Below are 27,496 nucleotides of genomic sequence, written 5' to 3' on the forward strand. Positions count from 1 at the left end.
AAGCCCCACGGAGAGGAGTGCGCTTGGTAATCGCAGTTCATTAAAGATGCACTGTGTGAGACAGACTGAGAACATGTCCTCCGCTGTGGGGGGCCCAGGAGACAAGGCCAGCACGCCTCTGCCCAAAGACGCGAACGGCACAGCACAGCATAGAGCAGACAAGATGGGCACAGGCTAAATATAACAGTCTCACTTTTATCACCTTCACCACGTACGGGCCAGCTCGTCTGCCCACATATAACAGTGGTTTTATAACTGCACATGCATTTCTTTAAACACAACATACTGTGGGTCAGTTGTTATGTACAGTTTTATTTACAACTGAAAAACTCAGCAATGAAATCAACTTATGCACATTTCGTTATCTGTTTGGTATAATGCATAAATTGTGTATGCTCTATTGATTGCCATATATACATTAATGGCTTGCTCCATCAACATGACAACACTGACATAATTCTAAGTGGTAGCACATTTTTTAAACTTTTACTATGTATAAACATATGTTCTGTTACACTGTACATGAATTAACAGTCCAGAAGGCAGATATTTAAATATCAATATTTACATTCATGCATCCATCATTTCTCTCATATAGGTACATGGTGGGGTTTACTGTTAGCTAATACCTGTGCATTTTTAAATGCAAGTATGTGTTTTTTTTTAAAATCCCCCTCTATTTTCCACAGTTTAGCCAATATCTATACTTAACTGACAGCCACAGAGTACAGCCCACTCTCACTGAGTACACTCATCTGCATGCACGCTCACAGACAGACAGACACACACACTCATACACACGCACATGCATGCCCGCACAGACACACGCAGATTTAGTGTATTAAAGAAAAAAAAAGAAAAGAAAGCAGAGCAGCGTTGAGTGATGCTCCAGTTCAGCTCAGTTGTGTTTTTCCAGCGGGGATGAGAAGGATGCCTGTGACAGCACTGAGTCACACACATCCTTGATGAGGCCATCCTCTGTGCAACCTGATCTCTAGCTATTGGCTAAGTCTCCTGTCTCTCGCCAGTCACAAGGTCAGCTCTGGGCTCATGTCCCCTGTTTCTATAGTGATGGGCTAAGCCCTTCTTGACAGATAGAAAAATGAAGATTGTCACGTCCAGACAAAACACGCCGGAAGCCATCCAGCTGACCACGGGACATTGGACAACAAGATTTAACTGGACGACAGGGAGAGCAGGTTTAACTTGTAGAGGTGCTTGCACTGAGCGAACAAATCGGAAAGTCGGGACTGGCGTGTGATGCAGGACAGGAGTATTGTTCGGGTAACACACATTCACAAAGATCACATAGGACATAATGGAGGCCCCTGACTTTTTTAGCTGAAGTCTCAGGGAAACAGAAGAGGATATCAAACACCCAGAGACAAAACAACTGATACCAAAACTCTTTGCAGAGCAAGCGCGTTTTCTGCATCAGTGTCTCAACAAACCGACAGCCGGCTTAAAGCATTGGTGCATCACAAATGAATTATATGATCTATAAATTATTCACTTAGAAAACAGAGCTCTCAAGAAATAAGATGAATTCGTCAAGATGTTCAAGATTTGAAAAGATGTGAGTAACTTACAAGACCGTTGTTTTTCCCTTTTAAGTAGAAAAATAAATTCAAAGATAGACAAGTAAATAAATAGAGGAAATAAATACACGGATGACTGAAATATATATATATTACATTGAGCCTTCTGTAGCCTGTTTTGGCATGGCGAAATAACCAGAATGTCCCATGTTGATGTTTCTGCTCCTCCTTTGTTTATATGGATTTCTTTAAATTGCATAGTCAGAGGAATCCACATCTCAGAGCCAGGACCGGCAGCAACATCGTGTTTCTCACAAAGCATCTGTCTCAAAAATGGAGGGGAAAAAAATGGACAGTGCGAGGGTTGGAATATAAAAAAATGTTGCATTCTCTGTAAAAACTGCATGCATGTTATTTGTTGTGTGTGATGGGCTGTCTTGTCTGGCTGCCCGTGGGACTGCAGGGCTGCTGTATTGTCTGTTGTTCCATTGCAGATGTCAACAGTGCGTGAGGTCTGGATCTGCAGCAGACTGGCAGACAGTCCCTCTCCAGCCGGCAGCCAACCAGCCTGTCAGCAACACTTGCTGTTACTAAGAGCATAATGTTCAGCTTGCTGTGCCACTTTCGACACCGTGGGGGGTTGTGGATCTTTCTCTGTGTCCTTTCTGTCTTGATTTTTTTCCCCCCGTCGATCTTTTTAGCTTTTCTCGAGGTGAATGGTGTCTTCAGTCCGGGCAACGTGCCAGGCAAAGAGGGGAGTTTTACCAATCTGAAAACCTGGGGTGAAACCCACTCGCATTCATTCAAGGTGAGAGGGAACTGTTGTAGTCAGGATAAGGTGAGCGACAATGGTGATGTCACTTCATGTTTACCAGGACAGTCTATACCACAGTGTTGTTTGTACCCATGGCCTTCTTGTTACGGATGCTCATGGCATACTCCCCACGACTTGTCCCGTTCTCTTCTTTTCGGAGTGGTTTCCTGTGAATAGACATTTTTACAAAGTGAGGATGAATTCCTTGATCAAAAAAACAAAGCAAAATGGCACTACATTCATCCATAGCTAAAGGCCATGCCATTAAACAGAGTTTGTGGACTGCTGACCTACAGACTGATTTGATTTCTGAAGCTGCTCTGGGTGGATATGCTGCCCTCAGCAATCCCTTCTAATAAGCTCAGTGTTTAAAGGTCAATTTTGCAAGGAGACAGAAGGAAAAGATACATTGCAGCACATGGCATAAGGCAATTACCTACTATGACTGGGAGATGCAATCTTCTCTTCTAAGTAATGAGTATGTGTAGCTGTCAAAACAACTTGGGAATGACATCGATACACAACCTCCTGGGAAATTCCTTCTTAAAAACCGGTTGCGCTGTAATGCTCGATCTTTGCTCTAGTGCAAAAGAAAACAGCAGCACATGATCCCCTTGCTGCAAGACCAAGGGTTCGCCTTAAAACACTACAGCTGGCTAAGCAAAAGGGAGGATGGGGCCTCCCTGACCTCAGATATTATTATTTTGCAGCGCAGATGAGAGCAATAATATGCTGGTGTAACCAATCATACACTGCCCAATGGAAAACCATTGAGGAACAAATGCTGTCTATACCTATTCAGGCAACTCTAGCTGACAATAACTTACAAACCTATATAAAAAATACTGATAACATGTGGGTGAAAAGGACCCTTAAAACATGGAGAACTATTATAAAGGAATATAAACTCGAGACCAATATTACAGTTCTTAAATGGTGTGCTTACGACTCAGAATTCAAACCTAATGAACTGGATTCTAGATTCAAGGACTGGACAGGTAAGGGCATAACAGCCCTGTGCAGTATAATGAAGGATGGAAAATTGTTCAGCTTTGACATGCTTAGAAAAACATTTTCATTAGAAAAAGAAGACTTCTATCGATATCTGCAGTTAAGGCACTATGCCGACACGAAGATGAGAAACGTAACAATGATAAACACACGCTTGATGGAACTGTTTATAAAAAGCTATAACTCAGAAACTATTGATAGAATTGTATCATGTCTCTATAAGGGTCTAATGGATTTGAAACCACATTCGACTTCATATATTAGAACAAAATGGGAGAAGGAAGGAGGGATAAAAATATTAGAGGAAGAATGGACGGCAATATGGAGATATCAGTGGATGTGTACCAGCTCACAAAAGTGGAGGGAATTTGGCTGGAAGTGCCTAATTAGATACCTTATAACACCTTCTCAGAAGTCTCATTATGATGATAACCCCCCTGCTTGTTGGAGGAACTGTGGAAATCAAAGTGCAAATCATTACCATATTTTCTGGGACTGCTCAATCTTGAGGGATTATTGGAGAGAAATACATAATGCCTTACAGGATATCTTTAAACGTGAAATATCTCTCGAGAGTAAGACTATGTTCTTTGGATATATACCTCAGGAATGGCCTAAATATGATAAACATTTAATAAATATTTTATTGGTGGCCTGTAAAAAGAATATCACCAGAAAATGGTTATCCCCAGAGAGCCCAAACATAAGTACATGGATGGAAATCACAATGGAAATTTATAACATGGAAAAGATAACAGCTTCTGTTAACCACAAGCTGGAGAAATTTACATCATATTGGGAAAACTGGGTTAAATATATCACGCCTCATAGGCCAGATTTTACTATTACAAACCAATAATTATGATGTATGTATATATATTTATAGGATCACCCCATACCAACACATCCGTGTTTTTTTTGTTTTTTTGTTTTTTGTTTCTTTTTGTTTTTTTTGTTTTTTTTTCTCTTTTCTTAGGTTTGTTAGTTTTGTTTTTTGTTTTTTGATTTTCGGATTATGTGATGGTTTCAATTACTTCTATCATTGTAAGTATTCTTCCCTTATGACTTGGATGTAAATTAAAATACTATTTCAGTATTTAAGGCAGATAACCTAAGTATGAAGAATGCTTACATGATGTACATACTGTGAATGCCTGCTTTTGAAACCTTAATAAAAATATGAATTAAAAAAAAAAAAAATGATCCCCTTGCTGCTACTGGTCTGTGAAGAGCAGGATCATTCAATATAGCTCTTTTCATGCGCTCCTTGATGCCTTTGTGGTTATTATATTTGTCCAGTGTACTGTGGCTTCCCCCTCAGCTGCCCTCCCCTGCCCGGGTTTATGTAACTCAGAGACAGATCTGAATACAGTTAGTACAGTCATTGTCCCACTCAACACTGTACAGTGCCTTCACTAGCACTGAGAACCCTTGAGCTACATCTAAGCTCAATATCTCCCCTCCTCTCCTCTCCTGGCCCCTGAAAGCCCGGGCTGGCCGGCACAACTTCAACAAACATTCAGTCCGGTCCAGCACAAATCTTTTTCCTTTCTCGGGCATCGTGCCGGGAAGGAATCGTGCAGACAGGGAGTCCTTGCAGGGTGAAATGAGCTCATACATGACATAATGCAATCCAATACAAAAGCTCTGCAAGAAGAAAGCACTCAGTGTGACTTGTGAGGATTAGCTTCTTGTTGAGAACTGAAGAGGGTACTTTTAAAAGGACTATGGAACATTTTAAAAACAACAATGTGTGAAAGTTGAACTCATGAATAATAAAACACACCGTTGCTTAAGACTGATGGCATTGTGTATTGGAAATTACGGAGATATGGTTTTAATGGTGTTATCATATCCAGAGACTTAAAACGCAACCAGTAATGAATCCAGACCTCTGACAAGATCTCATTAAAAAGTTAACATTACTTGGAGGTCTAATACACCTGATAGCATTTCTTTCCCTCTGTGCACAGGATTTTGCTGAATCATTATCACACCAAGTCTTTCAATATGCCTTAAGGATATTTTTCTGTAATACTAGCAATATTTATACGATTCTTTCTTGGTGAGGTGTCAGTATGAAAAATGATCTGCCAGGGTTTTTTTTTTTTTTTTTTTTGCACCACTCAATATTTATAATTCTTGTGCTGTCATCTCAGTCTGTCAGCTGTCTCTTTGGGATGCTCCCACGCACTTTGACCGATCACATTTTTGCCACACCTGTTAAACAACCGTCTTGCCGCTGTCAGATTTTGAAAAATGCTCCCGTCTCGGCTGTTTTTCAGCTGTCACTTCAGCGCAGAGCTTAACCTCGACCCATCTGCCTCCCGTGCTCGCCGGCATTAGCCATAAAATCCTGCTCGGCTTGACTCCGTCCAGTTTTTACACAAGTTACTCTGATCTGCAAAGTCAGTATCAGGATCTTTAAACATTTTAAAGGGTTTCCATTCAAAGAAACAAAAACTACAATAGGGTGTAAATATGAAAGTCTTTGAGAATCCCCCACCTCACATTTTTAACTACTCTAACAGGGTGGCTTTATCATACTGTGTCTCTTCCACTAGTTTAAAATTTGTGAGTTCACAACATGTATTTTATAGAGAACTTTTAATATAGTGCCATCATTGAGTCAGACTAACTTAGGTTCATTATTATGAGGGTGTGTGTGTTAATAAGAAGAAGGGAGGGAGATTTTACTGACTTTTAACGGAGCTTTTATACCTGAAAAGTGATTGGGAATTTCTGTGTAGATACTTTGGAGGGCCATGCAGAAGCTGATCAACATTATGTGCGAACATTATACTTTCCAGAAAAAAAACTTTTAAACAAAACACAACAGTATGACTAAGACTTCCTGTGGGACTCCAGTGTCACCTGGGAGGGGTCATTTGGGTGAACACAACTGGGACACATGCTGGCCATGTAGAGCAGATGCTGATTGCTGTGTCCCTGTGAGACCAGGGGAAAGCCTGAGAAAAGAAACTGTCCAGCCCCGGGGTGGAAACACTCTGATGTGGGGAGGGGGCGGTGGTCCCCACTGCTGCAGGGAAGGGATTTGGGATATACCAGTTTTACAGGTCTGTATTAATCTATTAATCACTGCTGCCGCCTGAGGGAGAATGTACAAAAACAGCAACAGTTACTCACACAAAACAATATGCTAGACACAATTATATCTGTCCCACAGGGAGGATGGAGGAGGAATCTCCCAAAGTCCAGCCAACATAGACTCTATAACAACATTAGCCTCAAACATTTCTGGAGTCCAGTTACAGAAAACTATGATAAGAGTTAAACAGACCTGTGGGTGTTGGGACAAAGTAAGATTTTTTCCCTTTGGTTCCTACAGCAACAGATGAAACTACATAAACAAAGGGTGATATGGATGTTGCTGTAAGACATGACAAAACAAAAAGATAAACCAGCTTTGACGACGGTGCAATAAAACAATGTCCACACTTATCCACGGACGTTGCCACATTTTTATGTAGGAATATCTGATGGTATTCCTATTCTTACTTCTGTAGCAGACTGATAGTTTTATATCATACTTTTTTTTAATAAGTCAGTGACTGTGGCTGGGATGTCCACAGTATCATTTAGAAAAACACTGAACACAAATTTATGATGAACAGTTTTCATTCATTTCATTTACGTGAGTTTGTGTGCTTGTGCGTTTGTGCTCTTCCTGGAAGCTCTGTTCTTACCTGTTTAATATACGAGCCTGTTTCAGCTTAGACCTCAAACCTTTATGTGAAAGCAACTCCTCCTTCACGTTAAATATCGACAGTAGTAACGGGAACTGAGTCTCCAGCAGTGCCCTCCTTGGAGGAGGGCCATCGCGTGAGTAGCATGCTCATGTTTTAAAGTTTCACTATGAATTCATCCACCAGGATCGGACTCCAGAGGTGGAGACTGGACTGTGATGTTCTGAGAAACTACAGGGAAAATCTGAACCTTCTACACTCACATTGTAGCTTTTAGCTACATCAACACAATGTTCTCTCACCACCTGCCTTGCTTCGTCCTCTTCCCCAAAATGCAATTGAAGTTGAAAGGCTCCACACAGTGGAGGAGGTCCAGAACGCATTGCAGATGCATATGTGCAAGTGGACGGAACAGGAGCCATTTAAAATTAGCACTGGAAGTAGTCCAGAGCAGAGATGGCTCTAAAGCGGACTGCTGCTATGATTTTAATCAGTGACGTGTTTTGCTTTTTATGGGTGGAATCACAGAGCTTTTTTAATGTCCCTCATTATATTTGGTGCAGCCAGTTAAATTTAAGATAAAAAGGAGTTTTATTCTAAGTCACAACTGAATTGTGTTGAAAACAGATGAAAAAGCAATTAACAGAAGTCTGGCATGTCTCGATGATTCCACATGAGATTTAGCAAGTAAGAGAACAAGACAGGATCTCTGTGCTGTTCGACACCGGTGAGCTACAGATTCCTGGAAGCCGCTTCGGCCCTGTTTATTTTTCTCAGGATGTAATCTCCGCACTGACTGACCATGTCGCTTTGGGCCACCACACAGGGCAGAGCACTGGGGCCTCAAGCCGACCTCTGCCCGGGCCTTCAATAATAGATGCCATGCTGTTGACACGTGGCAGGTGGCAACACAACACTTCACAGGTTAGATGAATATTTCATATCAAAGCTGTGCAATCACAGCGCACATTGCTGTTTGAAGTTTGGGGAATGCATGATGGTGAAATTAGGACATGCGTTGGGCTGTTTACAATTACTCCAGCCATCTGGAAATTAGAGTAACATGGTATGGTTCAAAGCAAACGCATTACAAAACAGACTGTAAAAGTCTGTCACCGGTTTTGATGGTGCCGGTTTAGCGATTTCGAAAATAAAACAAAGGGAGATTAATGATGTGTGAGCAAATATTGTAGCATTTTCCGTTTCGGTTTTTTGAGTATTTTGGATGTTCTGTGTTACCCTTGAAAAGGACCAGCTGGGATGCATTATCTGTCTTTGAACAAGCCTCCCTGAGCGGTAAGTGATTGGGAAAAGCATCTAGCTTCATTAGTCAGTTGGTCTGAGTTTTATTTGTTTTGGCGCCTTGGATGGCTGACAGCCTGGACTGCAGTATCATCTCTTTTGCTTTGGATGGTACAGCAACACTGAAAAGCAGCGTGTGCCTGAATCCTCCTCTCTGTGCTTGCACACCAGCCTCTCTGGTGCTGTGGACTCTGAATAGGATTGTGTGGAAGTGTTCTTTTTTTTCTCCTTTTCAGTCCCGCTTGCTTCTGACAGATGACTGGCAAGCAAAGATTACAAAAAATAACAAAAGGCCAGGAGGGCTGGGACCTGCAGTGCTCGCTCTTCCACTGTCTGTAATGCTTGGGCCTTGGCCCTCGTCCAGCTGATTTTCATTGGGAAAGCCCGGAGCACTGAGCTGGGAGGGCTATATATAACCGGGCTGTGTTTTTCTCACTGACAAACCCTTTTTCACACTGTTATTGACTGAGATGCTGAATTACTGCCTTCGCTCGCTTTGGTAGACAACACTTTATCTGTCCTTTTTGGCTGTGTTGTTTCCTCTCCTTTCCCCTCTGGAACGATGGATGATTAGAGAATCCAAGACAAATGCTAAAGCAGTCACATCTTTCCCTGGACCGCTCTGCTACTGGCTTTGACTAATGAATGTCTAATGAGCCTAGTCTGGACCTGTGTATATTCCCTTCTCATTCTGAGTAGAGGGCAGCTTGGCATGGCACAAAGTATGCAGTCTAGAGCCCACAGAGCTTCAGGACATGACCTGCTTGCATGTATAAAAGATGTGGCCTGCGACTGAATGACTGCGCAAATTAATTCATAAATAATGACTTGTGTTTGGGGCTAGAGCCCATATTGCAACAACACTTTCCTACCACTGCTGCATTAAAAAAGGTGCCCCTTGGCTACACAGGGGGCTGGAGAATTGCCATAATGAATTCCTGAGCCAACCGCCCATTAATTCCGCTGCCTGACTTTGCCTATTTGTTGTTTAAAGAAAGGCGAAATAGAGTTCTGCTGAAGAAAGCCATATCTGGCATGCAGGCTTAATATAGTCCCATAAATATAAGAAGGTAGGATACTAGATCTTTTTAAATACATATGCATAAAACATAGAAGTAGCTTCTTGATTTAATGCCTAATTCTGCACACATGGCATTCTCACGTGGTTAGTTGTGGACTGTGAAACACGCCAAGATGATGAATGAGTGCGTGTAAAGATATTGTGTGTTTGTGGATGGGTGCATGCAAGTATCCTTTACAAACCTGGCACGATTCAGATGTGACTATTTTTGAAATATCTGTGAACATTAAGGGAACGTCGGAGTGCACGTGTGATACCGTGCTGCCTGAACGGCATCAAGAGAATTGGGTCTGGTTGTGCCGCAGAGTAAAACCTCACACAGACTTTTTTTTTCAAATAAGCCAAATGTGGAAAATGCTGCAACAGCAGTGTGTTGGGATTCCTTTGCTTGGCTCTTGCTTTCACATTTATGAATCCAGCTGCCATTCTAGGATGCTTCAGACTTTTATGGGAATCAAAATCAATAGAGCATTGTTATGTCATTTTGCACTTCAGCAAATTAATTCAGCATATAGGATATTTCTGCTTGACTCAATGTAGTGGATATTTACAACCCACCTAACCTCTGACCTCAGTATGACCTAGGGGGGCAATGGCATAACTCTAACAAAAAGGCAGGACACTTATTAGAGTACCCCACATGTCTATTTACCCGCCTGTCTCAATCTGTGACTGACTTCTACTTAAGTTAGTCCTCATTTTAAAATAATTTGGAAATATGCGAGGTTTTAATTACAATGTTAAACAAACAGAATTAAACATGTTAGGGTGGCTTCTTACCTCTTGATAGCTTTGTAGCAGATGATGATAGCTGAGAGGAGGAAGATAAGTGAGGCACAGCCCACCGTTCCGAGAACTACGATGTCCATCTCCATCCACCACGGCCTCCACAATTGCACCTTGGGCTTTTCCACTTAGAAACAGAGTGAAAGGGGCAGCAAGGAGAGAGAGGTGTAGATACAGAAGAAGACAATAAACACAATACATTAAAAAAGGTAAGCGCATTATGAAAAATGCATTAATTATATTTACACTTAAGCCACAATGCTGACTTGTGTTTTGCATTTTGATCCTTAGTAAGTGGCTTAACTTTTAAACAACACAATAGTGAAAGAGAAACAAGACGATTTCTCTCCTCTGCTCTTTTTGTGCTGGGATGCATTCGTGTCCTCACCCGTTCTTTAGGTCTTAGGTGCATCGTTCAAAGATATCCAACCCGACACCATGAATCATTTAAGGTCCTGTCAGCCTTCCCTACACCAGCACTCTTGTCCACACCAATTACTGTTGCAGGAACCTCCTGCTCTTTCCACATTAGAGTCGTGGAGTAAGATCACTCACCAGGAATGTTGTATAACATTGTGTGCATCAGCATCTTCGTATCTGTATTGCAGAACTTCTCTCGCCTCGTTTTGCAGCATCCTGTGCTCTCCCACCGTCTTTAAATCAGGTTTGTCATGAGCATATCTACCTATCATTCAAGGAGAAAATACCCTGTTTGCTACATAAAATAACAAGCTCCTCCTGCATGTAGAGGATTTTAGTTATGAATGAGACGAATGGGCTTACACCATAGCAACAAATACTCCTGAGTAATGCTGAAGACTATTTTTCCAACACAGCCCATTTCTACAGAGCAAATAAAAAGGTATGGCTCTCCCTGGTACAGCACACCACATCATAAGTCACTGTGAATTTAAAAGCCCCTCTCAGCCAAACTTCCATTTTAATCCTTCGTTTTGTCAACGGCTGTAGGATTTAATTCAGTCAGTGGTAAGGATCTACTTTATTGTGATAGAGCACAGTCCTATCAAGGGACCTCAGATACCATTTTTAGCACGCAGACACTTCTTTAACTGTGCCAATTTTTCCTCAGTTTTATTAGACTTTTATCTGATAGATGTGGTCCCGGCCATTGTCCCAGTTTTCATGTTAGCTGTGCATATTCATTGGATTTTAAAGACGACAGTTTAAAGCACATTTTCAGCTCAAAGTGCTCTGCAAATTGGGCTGCTGAATGAATATTTAGATAATTATGCATGAAAAATGTGATGACAAAAAAAACCTCCCTTTGAATCAAATATTAATAGTGTCTCCACCCACTGCAAACATATGTGTGCAAAGATAAAAAGAAATGAAGATTGATCCGCTTATCTTATTAACATGACATTTTGCTGTTTTTTTATTTGGTTGTTGTTGGAGGGATCAGATCTTGTGGAGGCAGCACTCAGAGGTCTGAGCTTGTATTGGCCGAAGGCCCACCTTCACTTGCAGTCAGATGGTTGTGGCAGGATTCATGCAGTGACCTTGACAACAATCACAGAAGAGTCTATAACTCTCGATTTGTAGGTAACTCACATGGTGAGTCAGGGGGAAAAGGAGGTCCATTTGCATTGACCAGACAGGAAAAGAACACATTGAAGCTGATTGATTAAAGTCCTTCCACTGCTTCGTGATTAAGTATCCCCCCTCCTTGTAATACGAAGGGCTCAGGATGAGTGATTCTAAAGAATCACAGTAATAGCTGCATCATCAGCAAAACACCTGTCCCATATTTCAGCACTGTTCATTATGGTGCCTGAGATGAAATACAAATCATATCAACTTTCAGCAAGCAGGCCTGTTAAATATGTTTGCCTTTTGCTCAATAGATTTAGCACCTCAGAGTGAGACGAAAGAGGAAGGTGAAGGGGAGCGCTGCCACAACAGGCGCTGGAGCGACACAGATATCCAAGCTTGTTGTGTATGAGCACTAACACGCACGCACACTTATTGCCGCCAGCTCGACTTCAAAACAAAGCTGGAACTACTGGGCTGGATCATTAGCCCCTTATCTCTAACAAATTATAGCTAATTTAATTAACTCATCTGTCTTTTAATCAGGGGTTCTCCAGGGGGAAACCCTACCACTGAACCACTGAGCTTGGCAGCCCAGCAGGCATAGATTTCACAGGCAGCCGGGTACTCCCCAGGGTCAGACCCAGTATATATTAGTCTTGTGTTCAGCTGTCAACATCCTGCTGGCTCTAACACACGCACAAACACAAGAGTGCAAAATTACACCCGTGCACGAGCACTCACACGTTAATCTCAACTGGTTGATGGTGCATTTTCCCCGTGTACATAAATGGAAACACTTCACGTCAAAACAGTTTCTTCAGACTAGCCACTTGCCCGACACCTGCGCCTGGCTAGGAACAAGATCCAACTGTGGGCTGAGAGCAAACAGACTGAGACGGACTTGAAGGGAGACAGCTGTGAAAGGTTGGAGGGTGAGCTGGAAGCCTTACCTGTGGTGCCCAGTAGCCGCGGAGGCGGCGGTGGAGGCGGCGGCGGTGGAAGTGGAGGGTATCTTCTACAGTGGCATGCCAGCTGGCACTGTTCACTAACTTTCTCCGCCACAGTCCGTGAGCATGACCTCTGGAGCTCTCCCTTATGGTGAGAGAAAAAAGAGACAGAGGGAGAGAAAGAGAGATTGAAAGGACTGAGGCTGTGTCCCTTAGTGCATTACTCAGAAGTACCATCAGCACAACACTGTGCAGCACAAATGGAGATGCTTGAATACTCAGCAGCCTCTTAGTTTGCAGCACTGTGGATATCCTCTCAGCATTCCTTTCATATCGCAGCTCCAGTGTTGTTGTCACTGGGGCTACTGTGTATGTAGTACATGTAAAATAGTATCACATATATGGCTGCAGCCCGCTCCCTGTAAGAAACCACCCACCAACAGAGTGGGCAGCAGGCTGCCCCGAGGAGTGTGCGTGGGTGGACTTGGAAACTCAAGCAGATCACATTACACATGAACCCTGGCAACACTGCGTGCGCGTGAACAACTGCTCACCACTATCTGTAGGCAGCAGCATGGGGCAGAGGTTAGAATACTCATCACTAACATATGCCTGCTGCAGGGATCCTGGTGGGATAACTGAATGTTGTTATCATATAAACACAGTTGGTTACTCCGTGTTCCCACAACAAAAAAGCAGAGTGCCTCTGTGTGTACCTGGGCATAGCTGCATTTCTTATGACCTCCTGCAAACTCACTACACACACCTGCCTGCCAGCATTCCCTCAACACAGGTGTGCTCTGGAGCGGTGATCCCACCAAGTGTAAGCTGGTATTATATGGCAATGCATCTTAAAGAGCACACAAGTTACTTGGAAAAGGTTATTAGCTCCACAGCTCTTATCCATAGTCCATCAGTAAATGAAACTCAAGTTACATCAGTGTAACCTCTTCTCATGCGTAAATTGTCAAGTGGCGCGCCTGAACGTGATCCTTACCTGGCACGAGAGTAACAACAGTGAGAGAAGGCAATGACCGAAGAAAAAAGGCCAAAAACTTAAAGTAAATGGCATTAGATCTTGGCACAGCATTCCTCTTGCGCTGTTCTCGAAGATACTAGGCAGCGTTTCCAACAAATGAATGCAGTATACATAGGCTTGAACTGTTTGGGAAATAACCATCCACCCTATCCAGTTCAGCGGCGATATCTGTGACAGGCGTCTCCAGAAATAGTTTATGCCACAATCATTTTCCTCTTGAAATCCCGTTGTCGATAGCATAGGACAGGCGAGCCGGTGGAATGAGTGGCAAATCTCGATAATTCACATCTCGAAAGTAGTTTTTTGCTTTCTGGCACTCAGATAGCGACCTGAATCACGCCGCTACTCCGTGCAATGTGAGGGCGGTAGATGCCCGTACCTTACATCCCTCCTCGGCTGCAAGCATGAGCGCAAATGGACCACTCAAGCCATCGAAGTTGAAGGAAAAAACGAACCGAGAGAGATCCTCGGGAATATCGAGTAGTAGGATTCCTTGCAATGGCATCACACATCCCCTCTCAACTTATCTAAGCTGAGCACTGTATGGGCGAGTCCGGAGGGCAGAGCCGAGGGTTAAAGTGATGCATCCTCCTCTGTGCCAAAATACGGCGGGCTGTTTTATACGGGAGCATCACCACCGCGCACTTGATGCAGCGCTCACATCAGCTCATCCTGACAACGTGTGCTCAAACAAATTCGCCTTCCGCTTCTTAAAAAGTCCCCCCAAAAATCAAAGAGGGAAGGGCATGTGGTTGTGAAGGCGTCGGTAATGTCAGCTGGGCTTTGTTTGTTTTGCTTTGTTTGCTTGTTTATGTCTGTGTTTGATTTTTTTCCTTTTTTTTTTTTTTAAATAATAATAATAATGGCCCAGGCAGAAAGTATAGCCCACAATGCGTGGAGGCGAGTCTGTAAAGATGACGCGTACTAGAGCAAATTAAAGTCAAGTGGAAAGCTAGGGAGAGAGAGTGCAAGACGCCTACCGACTGAAAACACTGCCATGCCCGTGTTTGATGTGCTGTGTGCCTGCGAGAACACTCTCTGGTCCAGTGTCCCAAAGTAGGCTGAGATAAACAATACTGATGTAACCTGGCATTTACTGCTAATGCTCGACAACCCGGTCAATTATAACAGTTTCAAAAATACGAATGGGCTTATTGTAAAACATTAGTTTCTTCTTGTTATTATTGCTGTCATCACAACACCTTTGACCCACACTGATGTCGTTTATAAGAAGTGATGCTGCGGGGCAGAGTGCAGAGAATCAGACTATGCAGTGGGTAGTTTTTAAGAGCTCAGTTGCATAATATTGTGGTCTTCACTAGGGACAGTTATGAAATTACCTCAGAGCCCTCAGTCGGTACTAGAAAGCCAACGTGACATTCACTTGTTGTAACAGCTGATTGACAGGTAAGGAATAAAATCCAGAGTGTTCTTGGTGTCACTAGGGAGCCAGAGCTAATACATTTTTTAACCACATTAAATGATTTATTGATCAGCTGGTTCTCTAGTGCTGATGCATTACCTACTTGATCAGAGTTTCAGAGCTGGAAGATGATGTAATGACTGTAGCCTGGTCAAACCTCTCACCCCTCAGGATTTTCAGCTGTTTAAAGGAGGTCTGTCTCACATTTTAAAGACCTCATTATGTGACAAACCATTTTGTAGTACTTGAATAATCCCCACACATCTTCTTGCAATCTCAAGAGATCTTTGCAACTCTTTAAAAATCACCTTTCTTTGCTCGTGCAGTGCACAAACCTGCCTCCCAGCCTGTGTGTGATTTTCATAGCTAATTCATGTTTCATAAATCTCCAATCTACCGTGGCGCCCATGTGACTTGTCTTTTGCTTGGGAGAACTGCCTGCAGTTTAAAATAACAGAAGTGACAGCCAATTGTGTCAAAGCCTGTTCATACCAAATAACATCTAAGCCGAGTATTTAAACAACTTTGGATTAAGATCAGTGGATTCAGCATCTAGCCTTAAAGCCTTGTTGTTGCAGCCGAGCATTTATCACATGTCGTGCCTACGAAAAAAGCTCTTCACGGGCAATAAAGAAGTGAGCTCATGCAAAGGGCCGTGAATTACTTTTAGAGTGGAAAATCCATAGCTGCTGTCAGGCTGTATTTGAAAATGCAGTGCAGTGCAGAGATTTTTCAGAGTTTTTGGAGGATAAAACCAGCCTGTATTTGGCATATGGTCTGCCTAGCAGTTCAGTCCATCCATCTCCCCTACAGTCTGTCCCAATATTGATTATCTGACAAGAGAAAAGCACTACATCCTCCTGTTTCCTTCCTGCTACCTCACCTCATTCCAACAAGCAGCAATTTGCCACAACATACATCATAGGCCTTTAAAACTCAGATAAGAAAACCTCTATGTAATTACTGTGGTCTTTCAGTCTTATCATCCTGCCAAGATACTTAATCTGCCTCTCTGTATTAAACAAAGAGCACCCCCAACATAATGTTTTTATCAGAACAAGAAAAAATAAGAAGACAAAAATCACAAGCCCTCTGTCATTGAAGGAAAACGTTTATATCAAATAAGCTTAAACGGGTTTTATTTGTATTATTCGTAGTTTTCTTGTATTACTTGTCCTTGTGTTATATCAGTGTGCAGGTATAACGTTAGATGTGTGCTGTATTCATGCTGGGCTGCATCATAGTAAAGGTAGATTGCCATCTAGTGGAAAAACCTGGCAACACATGACTTTAAACAGAGGTTATGTTGCTTATTGACACATTATTATTGGAGCTGGTGGAGATATTAAGCTTAGGTTTGTTATTTAAATTAGCCTGTACTGTGATAAAACAACTCCAATACCACTGGAATGATGTTTAAGATAAATAAATTCTGAGGAATATCAGAATACAGTTGATGACTTATTGGACAGTATTTTTCAGTGTACTACTTATTTTACATCTGCGCGTGGCTTTTTCCTAACTCTTTAGTAAGGGAAAATAGATACATCTTAAAAAAGAAAAAGCTTCTAGTTTTCTAGACACACACATGGACATGAATGACCGTATCTACTGGTACTTCTACATTTAGCTGTAGCTCCTATTCCCTGTTAAAGAAAAATATAATCTTTATGATTTTGCAAATTCTGCTGTGTTCTATGGGTACAGTTTTATTTTTAATTTCCCCGTCTCTGTGCCTGATCTTTGCTTTGTGCTGCTTTTACACTTTTTTCTCCCTTGCAGATCAAACAGTGTCATCTTATTGTAGTTATTTTTGAGCAAAGGCAAGAGGTAAGATACTTACCATAAGTTTCACTAATGGATGTGGGATGGGCAGCTTCCACAATGGAGGTAGCAAGATTACAGACGTATTAGAGCTCTGGGCTTCTTCTTATTGGGTTTAGGCAAAAATGGCAAAGATGATGATGGCTCTGTAGTTTGTTACAGAGGCACATAACACGTCTTGGCTGCAGGTTTTTTTCTGGGTTTGTTTGCATGCGCAGCAAATACATACAAATTAGGTGTATATCTTTGGCAGGAGTTAAAACGACCTCTTTGTTTCTGTTTTTCTATGATGGACAGCAGACACACTGATGCCACACCTTTTGCACCCATATAAACTGTATAAAGTGAACATAAATGTGCCAAGAGGTTCGTTTTCCTCCCACTCAGAACTTCTGTAAATAATAAATAAATAAATAAATAAATTCAGCCACCACCCAGTATTTATGGATGCCACTATGCTTCCTCTTTCTCTTTCTCATTCTTCCTCACTTCAAAAGCACAGGAGTGGGGTGACAGGCCATGGGGAGGGGGGACCGCATTGTTAATTGGCCTTTTCAGCTGAACAGAGAGGTGAAGGGAGGAAGAAGAGATGAGGACAATAGAGTCCCACTGCCTCTTCAGAACAAGAGGGATGCGCCGTTAAAAAGATAGACCGGCCGATGCACACAGACCTGCAGCAGGGCTCTCCTCACACAACCCCAAACTAAGCGAATGAGGCAATTAATCATGTGGCCCGCAGCTAACCGAGTAAACGGTCTGTAGCCTCGATATAGACTGCGGATAGTTAAAAAAATTCTCTCCTGGCTCCATAGCATAGGGCTGTGTCAGGATTTGAGGCATGAGGTGTTACCAGACAAACAGTTCCCTCACATCTCATTCCACTGCTGCCGCGGTTCAGTGGAACGATAGGTACTCTTTTTCCACTTCAATAAGGGGATGAAGCTCAATTAGCATTTCACAAGTCCCATTTCCCTCCTCTATTGCAACCTTCCCCGCCGAGCCCATGCTTTCTCTGGGGATTGTCCTGTTTTGGGCCCTTGTTGCCGTTGGCAGGGTGACAGTATTCGAGTGTGCAAACTTGTGCTATTGTCCGCGGGCCAGAGGGAGCCATGGAGACCCCATAATATGACACAGGAAAATGTTTGCTGATGGCAATTCTATGGGCTTTGTCCGACTCTTTCTCCTTCATGACGACTCGATTTAAGTCTCTAAATGTTTGACTACAAATGCAGGAGTGCTATCCAGCTCCTTTCCCTTTGTCCCGCGAGGTTTGAATGAGTAATTCAGCCTTTGTGTCGCTCGATTGAGGGGGCAAACAGAAAGACAAGATTCTTGAGCCTTCAAGACCCTTTCCATGGTTATGCACTCTTCAGATCCCACCACCCCTCACCAAATCCTACAGCTGACATCACTCTTGGGGAGGGAATAACGGGCTTATGTGTTAGAAACTCAACTTTAACCGCTCTGATGTCAGGTTATAATGCACGCATGCTCGACAAGAATTCGCACTAGTTTTTTAAACGCACATTTACCATTTTCGGAGTAGAAATCATCTTGTAGGAGAAATATTGCATCCCCTCAGCGGCTTTCCCCCCTCCAGATCTCCATGACAACAATTTGCGATGGTGAAGAATTTGATACCAGGGCGCTTGGAGGCTGATTGGGGTGCATTGTAAGAGGCCTGGGGTCGCTGATTGGTTCAAGGGAAGCACCATAACTACAAGGAGTTTATATTCATTCAACTTGTTGAAGTGCTCCTATACTGCAGCCTGGGAGAAGTCTGAGGTTAGACTGAGAGAATCCGGACTGATCCAGCAGTGGTGAGTAAAAGGTTACTAATCTCTAATATCCAGCATCCCGCTCATTTGAGGCTTGATTGCGTGACTCGTGTGTTTCTCATTTCTCTTTAGATCCTGACGGTGGATTGCATATTTTAACATGGACTGAACAAACCCTCGATACAATATGGCAAATGCAGACAGTGAGGTCAAAACTTTACTAAATTTTGTAAATTTGGCATCCAGCGACATCAAGGCGGCCCTAGATAAGTCCGCTCCGTGCAGGCGCTCCGTGGATCACCGGAAATATCTCCAGAAACAACTGAAGCGCTTCTCTCAAAAATACTCCAGAGTCCCAAGATGCCACACACACAGGTCTGCGGAGTATAGGTGCGCCAAACCGATGGGGTCTGTCCATCAGAGTGTGGCAGAAAAGGCCAGCTCTGGTGCGCAGGATGTGGATCAACTGGGGAGCTCTGTGGAGCAGGTGCCTATGAGGAAACGCCAGCTACCGGCCTCATTTTGGGAGGAACCTAAGTTGACCCCAACCAAGAGGGAGCACTCATATTTAGGAATGAAAAGGAGCCATGCAGGCACATCGGAGGGGACTGAGAATGAAAAGAGGAAACGAAGTTGTGATGATGATGCAAAGACCGCAATATCTGCGTGCAGCCGGCGCAGCTCGGCGGATAAAGAGACGCTGAAACTGGACGTGACCTCTCACCACTGCGTGAGTGTGTGCGGCTGTTGCCCTTTCCAGTACCACGGACACCAGATCCTTCACAATCACATTTTTGTCCCTCATCCGCCCCTGGGATTGTGGAGCAAAGCAGCAGGGACTGAGACGGAGAGATCCGAGCATCCTTATGGACAGAAAATTCACACGCACGTTGTTGTCAAACCCATACCGACCAAGCCCACCGCTCAGTCACCAATCTTCAGTGTGTTTGGATTCATTTAATTAACTCACTAAATGAACCCATCACACAAAACGCGTGTAAATAGGACTAATGACTTTCAGCGTTTCTCTTTCAGCATTTTAAATCGAGATACTTCCTCCAGCACTTATTGAAATGCTTCATCTATTTTTGTCTTTTAAATCTAAAGGACTAAATTGCACTGAATAATTTCATCATCTTCACTTTCATGCCAGTCTTATGCCTGAAAATTGACAGTAAGGTAAAAAGGTTTCTACTTTTAGGTGTCTACAGAGGATGATTGTTCTTTTTTAAGTCAAAAAAAGTCATAGAATGAATCCAAACATCCTGTTTTAGTTTCCTCTTTTAAGTATGAGAATCGCCTTTCTTTGTCAAAGTAATGTTTGATAGGCACATTTGAAACAATGACTTTTATTTTTAAATAAATGATTCAACTTCCCTTAAAAACTCCTTTGGGCACAAGATCATTTTTACCTTTTGCTAAAGCTTTCTCCAAAGGGAAAACACACACACAAACACACACACATTTTGAAGGACAGATTAAAGAGGCTTATTGTCACTTCACATATATTATAAATAGATATTTATACACATAAAATTTCTTTGAGAGGAACATTTACACATTCAAGATATCAGACACGACTAAAAAAAGAACCACAAGAAGATAAATATAGTCTTATCTCTGAGGACTATATTGCGTGAGGTTCATTTTAAAGTCAGTCAACGTGGCTCAGGTATCTAATCAGTCTGTTTGGCAGAGGTACGCTTGTGATGGATCTCAGTCTGTGTCCCCCCATCTGGGTCCGAATCTTTAATCTACAGAGGTGCAGCAGTGGACATGGTGACACTAAAGACAAGACAAAAAGGAAAGATGAAGAGGCTTGTCGCTTGCTTCCTTGTGGACCACATTTGCATTCAACGGATGTGTGAGGACATGAAAGAAAAGAGTGAAAGAGACATGTTTCCATCTGATACTTACACAACTTCCTCTTGACAACGTGCCATTCTTCACGGCTGTCCAGCAGTTCAGTGAGCTTGCTGCACAGCTGAACATGGCCAACATACTCTAGCAGCAAGTCTATAATTGGCCCTGCCCATTTACTCATTACTGGCGTTGAGATCCACTCGCAGAACTAAAGAAGAAAATCATATAAAGTTACATTACTGAAAAAGAACATGCATATTTTTGTTATGACCAACTTTTTGCTCTTTTTGCATACCTGTGTTATCCTCTCTGAAGGCTCATTGCAATTTAGAGGAAGCATGCTGCCATTCTGCAAAGCATATCCATTACTGCCAGCAGTTATTATATCGGATTGTCCTGCAGCTGGGTGAGGGGCACTGCCATAAGCACACGTAAAACAGGAGAGCGCATCACAGCCATTGTCCAGAAGGCACTTGAGTAGAGGCAGATTATTCTGACAAAGTGCAACAAGAGCTGGGAATGTGGTAGTACATGTTGGGATGCTTGCATTTAAATCAGCTCCTCTTTCTAGCAGTAAAGACACAGTGCTGACACAACCCTGACGCACAGCCATCAGCAGAGGGCTGACTGGATCCAGGCTTAGACTAGCACCGGCATTAAGCAACACCTCTGCTGTTTCGGTGCTGCCGTTAGCAATAGCAAAGTAGAGGGCCGTAGTGCGTCGATCGGCATACTTGATGGAGTGGCTGTGGGGCAGTGTGGCGTTTACATCTGCACCTGTCTTCAGTAGCACAGCTGCTACAGTGTGTCTGTTGTGCTCTGCTGCCAGGTGGAGGGGGCTGATCCAACTGTGCCGGAGCATGGCTCGACTTGTCACCGAGACGAGCAGAGATACAATCCTGAAAACAAAGCAAAAGAATGTTAATGTAAAGTTAACACAACAAATACAGAGAAGTTAGAGCTTACAGCGCCACTTACAACATCCGCTCCATTGCATATTTTAACAATAAGTTTAGGATATGAATACAAATTTTACACACTAATCATTTTTTTAATTATTATTATAATTTCATCCATTTTGCAAGTGTTAGTATTTGAACTTACTTGTCATGTCCATACTGGGCAGCGATGTGCAAAGGCAGCAGTCCTGAGCTTGTCGGTTTGTTGGCATCTGCATTTTTAGTCAACAGAAGGGCCGCAATTTCCATGTGGCCATTTTTACTCGCTTCATGCAGCGCCGTAACCCCATCGCATGTCTGCGTGTTGACATCTGCACCTAAAATAAACAAAAAACAATCATCATTCTTTTATAACATAATTTCATTGAAATCATAAACATGAAAACCTGGAATTTTTTTGTACCTTTCTCAATAAGGTAACACAGTGTCCTCATCTGTCCTTGCTGAGCTGCTACAACCAGTGGAGCGATGGTGTAGGTATTAGATGGATTAATTATAGCCCCAGCTCTTAACAGTATCTCACAGATCTCTGTGTTGTTTCTCGATACAGCCTCATGAAGGGCTGTCCAGCCCTGGGCACACCGCTGGTTCACAGTGGCCCCATAAGAGAGAAGAAGGTTCACCATGTCTATGTTCTCAAGCTCGCATGCTGGACAGACACAAAAAGACACGAGTCAGCCTGGCTTCATATAAGCTGTTGTAAGAAATTCTTAGCCCACAGCTGTACCTTTGTACAAAGGTGTTTCTTTGCTCTTGCTGCTGATGTCAGGGTCAGCACCTGCTTCCAAAAGACACTGCACACAGGCCAAGTGTTCACAAGACACCGCAAGCAGCAAGGCCGTCTGCTCCTGCAATGTGCGCTTGTCTACTGAGCCTGGAAGGGCTAGAACAGAAAATACACGTTAAACAAAACAAGCACACATGACATTTTAAAAGTCCTCCCGCAATAGATTTACGTTTCTTTTCTTAGCATGTGATTCATTCAAGGGTGACAAATTACATTTCTGGGATAATTCTTTGAGACTTTCAATCACCTACCCCTTAAAAGGGTCTTCAAGCACTCATCCTGTCCACAGTAGGCAGCATCATGCAAAGGTATCCATCCATCATTGTTCTCCTTCAGCACCCAGTGAGAAGAGGCTGTCAGATTTTTGACAGTTTCCACATCTCCTCTTTTGATGGCACAGACCACAGGATCAACATCCCTTGAAAGGAGAGAAAACCCCCTAAAACATTAAGTAGTCTGAATACAATCAAGTGTATTTTTAGAAAGACACCAGATCCTTATGGGAAAGGCAGCACTGACCCTAAAATCTGTACATTCGGTGATTATCATCATAATAAGCTGATTTTGCTCTCAGTAATCCAGGATGTGTGATTTTTATTTTTGCTATTTATGCAGAAGTTGCACACAAGAGCCACCAGCACCCTCACTCTGAAACACACACACACACACACACACACACACACACACACACACACACACACACACACACACACACACACACACACACACACACACACACACACACACACGAACACAGGCAGCCTCAAATAGTCCACACAACAATAAAAGACTCACTCCGGCTCTGACGCGCCGTCGCTCTCATTGTCTCCTCTCCTATCCCCTCGCAGTCGCGACACAGCTTTATTACCGGCATAACGGAACTGAGACAAATAGTCAGAGTAACTGAATTTCGTCATTACTGAAGGTAGATTTCGCTTTTTTCCTTCCCAGGTCGTCGGCGTCGGCGGAGCAGCGCGCAGAGCCGAGCGGGGCTCAGCTGTGGTCTCTCAGATTATTTTGGGACTGTATTGTCAGGCGGCAGGATGACGGACTTATCCATATATGTCAGAAGACTCGGACGTTTAAAGATAAGAGAAACAGCCCTGGAGATAATGCAGTGTAAGGCCAGCTCTTTTCGGCTTTACTGGCTGGTTTCCAAGTTAGATAACGAGACTGATATGTGACAACTGCAGAAGATAAACAGAGACCCCCACAACGAACCATTAATCACTGCTCCATTTTGAAAAGCCTGTGCACATTGACTGTATTATAAGCGATAGGCGGTGGCCTAATGTCACTAAAAAAAGGGAAGCAATACATAAATAAAAAAATAAAAATAAAAATACTTTTTTTGATAAACAGACTCCAAACGTCAACACATATATCTGTTGAATGTAACCCTCCACCACCCTAAATTCCCAGAAAAATACCGAGGATGTGACCTCTGCGTCCTTCGTGGCAGCTAGAGGCGTGGCCTGCGTAATAGCTTCACTCCAGCGACGAAGACACTGTTATAGCTCAGGTAGCTTGTTTATCAGAAGATACCAGCGTATTAAATGATGCCAAAGATCATATTTTCCTTCTTATGTCTTCGAGATTTTTACAACTTAAGTCCTGTTGGGGGCACCGATGAACCAAGTGTCTTTAAGTGGTGTTTTTGCTCAACCATGTGAAGATGGGTGACAGATTAGAGGAAAAAATAGAACTCTTGACCGTATAATGAGGGGGTCCAGTGGCCCTGTTATGTTGTGGGATGGAGGCATTTTGTGGGCGCTGTTTGGGTTCACATGTCCTCTTGGAGGGAAGGGTGACTGCAAATGAATTCAAAATGAGTTCTGAGTAAACATCTTTATCCGCTTATGAGGGTGCCCTCTGGGTATCACGAGCTCTCAGCCTAAATATACACTTATGGGAGATTTTAGATAAAGTCTTTGAGGGAACATCTTTAGTCAGAATGGCGATCCATCACAGAGGAGAACAAATGCTAAACACAGTGGCGGTGTATGGGTGTCAGATGTTGACACACACACACACACACACACACACACACACACACACACACACACACACACACACACACACACACACACACACACACACACACACACACACACACACACGGCAATGTTATGCTTAACTATGAAAATGAAGCTATGAATCTATGTAAATCTAAATCAGTTTGCATACATTTCCATAACGGAATGCTGAATGTTGGATATAAAACTGTGTTTGTAATTCCGTTTTTATTGCCGTTTTTTTTAATCACTGGATTTTTAAAATCTTTTTTGTATCACTTCAAAAATGAGAAAATATATTGCAAAGAGCCAGGAAAAAAAACCACCCAAACCAAAAAGGAAACCATTTAATAATTAAATATCCAAATCAACCACAGAGACTACATATTTACTTAACTCTTACTGATCTGCATGTCCAGTCAATAAAATGCAGTAAAATAAAGATGCAAATGTATATTTTGGACATTTTCTTTCCTCCCCTGCTTGAAGAAAAATATGCTATTGAAGCAAAAATCTCAAAAGTGACCAGTCCATGAATAAAATCCACGTTATTATTCATCTGATTTGTTTTTCAGCCTCATACTTTGTCAGCCAACCATATGAAACAATGCGTAACAAAGCTTTCATCTATGATTCTACAGGCACCACATATTGATTAGTGCCTGTTTATGGCCTCACTGCAGCTCAGAACTCATTTGCTTATTTTGACTCACATGTTTGAGCATGTGGTTTGTGAGTGTCATCTAACCACTAAATCTCATTTAACAGGTTTCAGTTTCTCCACAAGAGCGAAAGGTTTTTCCACTGAACTTCAGAGACTCTCAAGGAAGTAAATCTCGGTGTACTGAATATTTGTGTTTTAACAAGTTGCTTCCCCATACAGTAAAAACAGTCTTGTAGGGACAGAAAGACTTCCTTAATGCCACCTGTGAGCACTACACATTAATGCTATTGGTGCTGTTTTATTTGTGTCTTTAAGGTTTAGACATCTTAACATTTGCATCACATGTATGGTAAAATAACTATAAAACGTGATGATTTCACCTCCACCTACTACTCAAATACATCCTTTTAATTAATGTTGTTTTCATTGAGCCTCCACAAAATAGCCCATTGAGGCTCTTCACCATCAGAAAACTTGTAGTAACTCTGCTTTTTTAACAAGCAACACTAAGGCAGTCAGCACAGACCGGCGCTTTTCTTTTCATGTCTCTTGTTTTCATCTTGACGGCTATTTAGATATACTGATACGTCACTGGGGCATTTCACGCCGTGCCATGCTCAAAAATGTCATGAATAACTATCTCTAATGTTTCACTGAAAAACAATTAGGAATAGCATTTGCGGTATTTGGTGACAAGATAATGTTAAATTGTTAAGCGTTAAGAAGTGATAGCATCTTTTCTTACCTGAGCAGGTTTGTTGTGGTGTTTTGTGAAGTGTGGAAAGTCAGGGAGCATCCAGCCAGCCTGTCTTTGATGTCGCTGTTTAGTCTCTGGTAAAGAGACCCAGCTTTTTGGACTGCAATCATCACAGGAGGAGATTTGTTGTCCAGTCTTAAGTGCAGAACACCTCAAAAAGTGCTGTTGTCTTTTTCATAGATGAGTAAACACTATTCACAATAGAAGTTGGAAAATAGAAGTTAGAACATCAACAGCAGCAATAAAATCACAGGCACAGTATAATACACACATCCCACGTGAATTAGTGACCTAACTCATATAAAAGAGCTGAAATCTGCAAAGGCAGAAATCAGAGAGCAGCGACTCAGGCAGTGAGGGGGGATGCCTTTTAAGGACATGTTCAGCAGTGTTATGTTCCACTTGGTACTGCTGTTCCAGAGAAGGTGCTGGTGTGTGTAGTGTTGTTAGTGAGTTATGCAACAGGAGGATAACAAAAAAACATGAAGCTGAGATTACAGGGCATGATTAATTTTACAAAACAATGACAGAGACAATTAGAATTAAATTGGATAGAAAAAATCCCCCCAAAAAACAGCTTGATAGACTCACCACATGACATTGTTCTTTCTCCTTATGCACAAAATATGAGTTACTTTGTAGAACAAATATGCTAATCCTAATCAGACGGTCTGAAAGATTCTGTCATAACATGCGTCACCTCTTGCTGCGACTGTGTGAAGTGCAAAAATGAGTCTGAAGAACAAGCAGAATGACAACAGATTGTTTCACAATTACTTCTTCCGAAATGTTTTTAAAACGTGCTTCCTCTATTGAAACTGGAAGTGGCCTCATAGTTTTATGACGACGAACGAGTCCTTCGACATATTTATTTTCAACCACGCAAACGGGCTCTATTGCAAATTCCTGGGTAATCTGCGATCTTTCCCCAACAAAGTCAAACCAAAACATATGAAAACACATGTATGTCTCAAACACCTGCAAAAAAAAGCACCGTCCTGTCACGACATACTAACATGTCAGGACAGGAAACAAACAGGCATATTCAGTACCAGTAAATCAGTGACTCTGACAGTTTCTTCAAGCTTTTATGATAACATTCATGAGGTTTTCTTTCCCTGTGATATACCAGTGCATTTGCTCTTTTAAAAAAATTAATTATTAATTAATTATTATTTTTAACCAACATCCATATAGGACATGGACATAGAACAAGTAAAACAAGACAAGTTGAAACAGACAGGATAAAAGAGGGATAGCAATAAAAAGTAAACCCAAAATCAACCTGATTTATATGTGTGTACACACAAATGCACACAAGTCCACCTGAATAAAGAGACATGTCTGCACACATACCTACACACACACATATACACAGATACATACACATATTCAAGGGAGGAAGAAAAACAAAAACAGGAAAAAAACATACATGCATGCACAGCTATACATGTACATAGTGACATATGTAGATGCACTTAAGTACTGATGGGCATTTTGATTTCAATTTTACAAAACAGATAGAGCAGTTCTGATGGCGGGATTCTTAGGAGGGAGAGAGAAAGTGGGAGAAAGATGGAAAAGAGACAAAAAAACAGCACATAGAAGTATGTAGGGTGTATGTAGAGCCTATTGTGACTTCCCTAG

The 27,496-nt window shown here is 42.3% G+C and overlaps 3 protein-coding genes across 5 annotated transcripts; 1 reads left to right on the top strand and 2 right to left on the bottom strand.

Annotated features, from left to right (window-relative positions):
• Positions 1 to 301: 301 nt before the first annotated feature.
• Positions 302 to 14,797, bottom strand: prima1 (proline rich membrane anchor 1). The gene is made up of 4 exons (XM_085441514.1): positions 13,738 to 14,797; positions 12,744 to 12,885; positions 10,234 to 10,366; positions 302 to 2,519 (listed from the first exon to the last, which is right to left on the bottom strand). Exons 1-4 carry the CDS (start codon positions 14,017 to 14,019, stop codon positions 2,420 to 2,422), a joined length of 657 nt encoding a protein of 218 aa, XP_085297640.1. The 5' UTR covers positions 14,020 to 14,797; the 3' UTR covers positions 302 to 2,419.
• Positions 14,798 to 18,170: 3,373 nt separating this feature from the next.
• Positions 18,171 to 20,176, top strand: LOC146686567 (protein FAM181A-like). The gene is made up of 2 exons (XM_085441496.1): positions 18,171 to 18,846; positions 18,937 to 20,176. Exon 2 carries the CDS (start codon positions 18,992 to 18,994, stop codon positions 19,763 to 19,765), a length of 774 nt encoding a protein of 257 aa, XP_085297622.1. The 5' UTR covers positions 18,171 to 18,846; positions 18,937 to 18,991; the 3' UTR covers positions 19,766 to 20,176.
• Positions 20,172 to 26,611, bottom strand: LOC146686568 (ankyrin repeat and SOCS box protein 2-like). 3 transcript variants are annotated; one of them, XM_085441494.1, is made up of 9 exons: positions 26,441 to 26,611; positions 25,838 to 26,040; positions 22,665 to 22,831; positions 22,354 to 22,509; positions 22,030 to 22,275; positions 21,772 to 21,943; positions 20,963 to 21,566; positions 20,722 to 20,875; positions 20,172 to 20,589 (listed from the first exon to the last, which is right to left on the bottom strand). In XM_085441494.1, exons 2-9 carry the CDS (start codon positions 25,957 to 25,959, stop codon positions 20,459 to 20,461), a joined length of 1,752 nt encoding a protein of 583 aa, XP_085297620.1. In that variant the 5' UTR covers positions 25,960 to 26,040; positions 26,441 to 26,611; the 3' UTR covers positions 20,172 to 20,458. The 3 variants fall into 3 exon arrangements, with proteins under 3 accessions (XP_085297620.1, XP_085297621.1, XP_085297619.1); XM_085441495.1 differs by lacking the exon at positions 26,441 to 26,611 and having other exon boundaries at positions 25,838 to 26,206; XM_085441493.1 differs by lacking the exons at positions 25,838 to 26,040; positions 26,441 to 26,611 and adding an exon at positions 23,209 to 24,187.
• Between the last annotated feature and the right edge of the window lie 885 nt (positions 26,612 to 27,496).

Source organism: Copadichromis virginalis, linkage group LG19 (assembly GCF_057382275.1).
Source record: "Copadichromis virginalis isolate Kocher_CV1m ecotype Utaka linkage group LG19, C_Virginalis_male_GT1.1, whole genome shotgun sequence".
NCBI lineage: Eukaryota > Metazoa > Chordata > Actinopteri > Cichliformes > Cichlidae > Copadichromis > Copadichromis virginalis.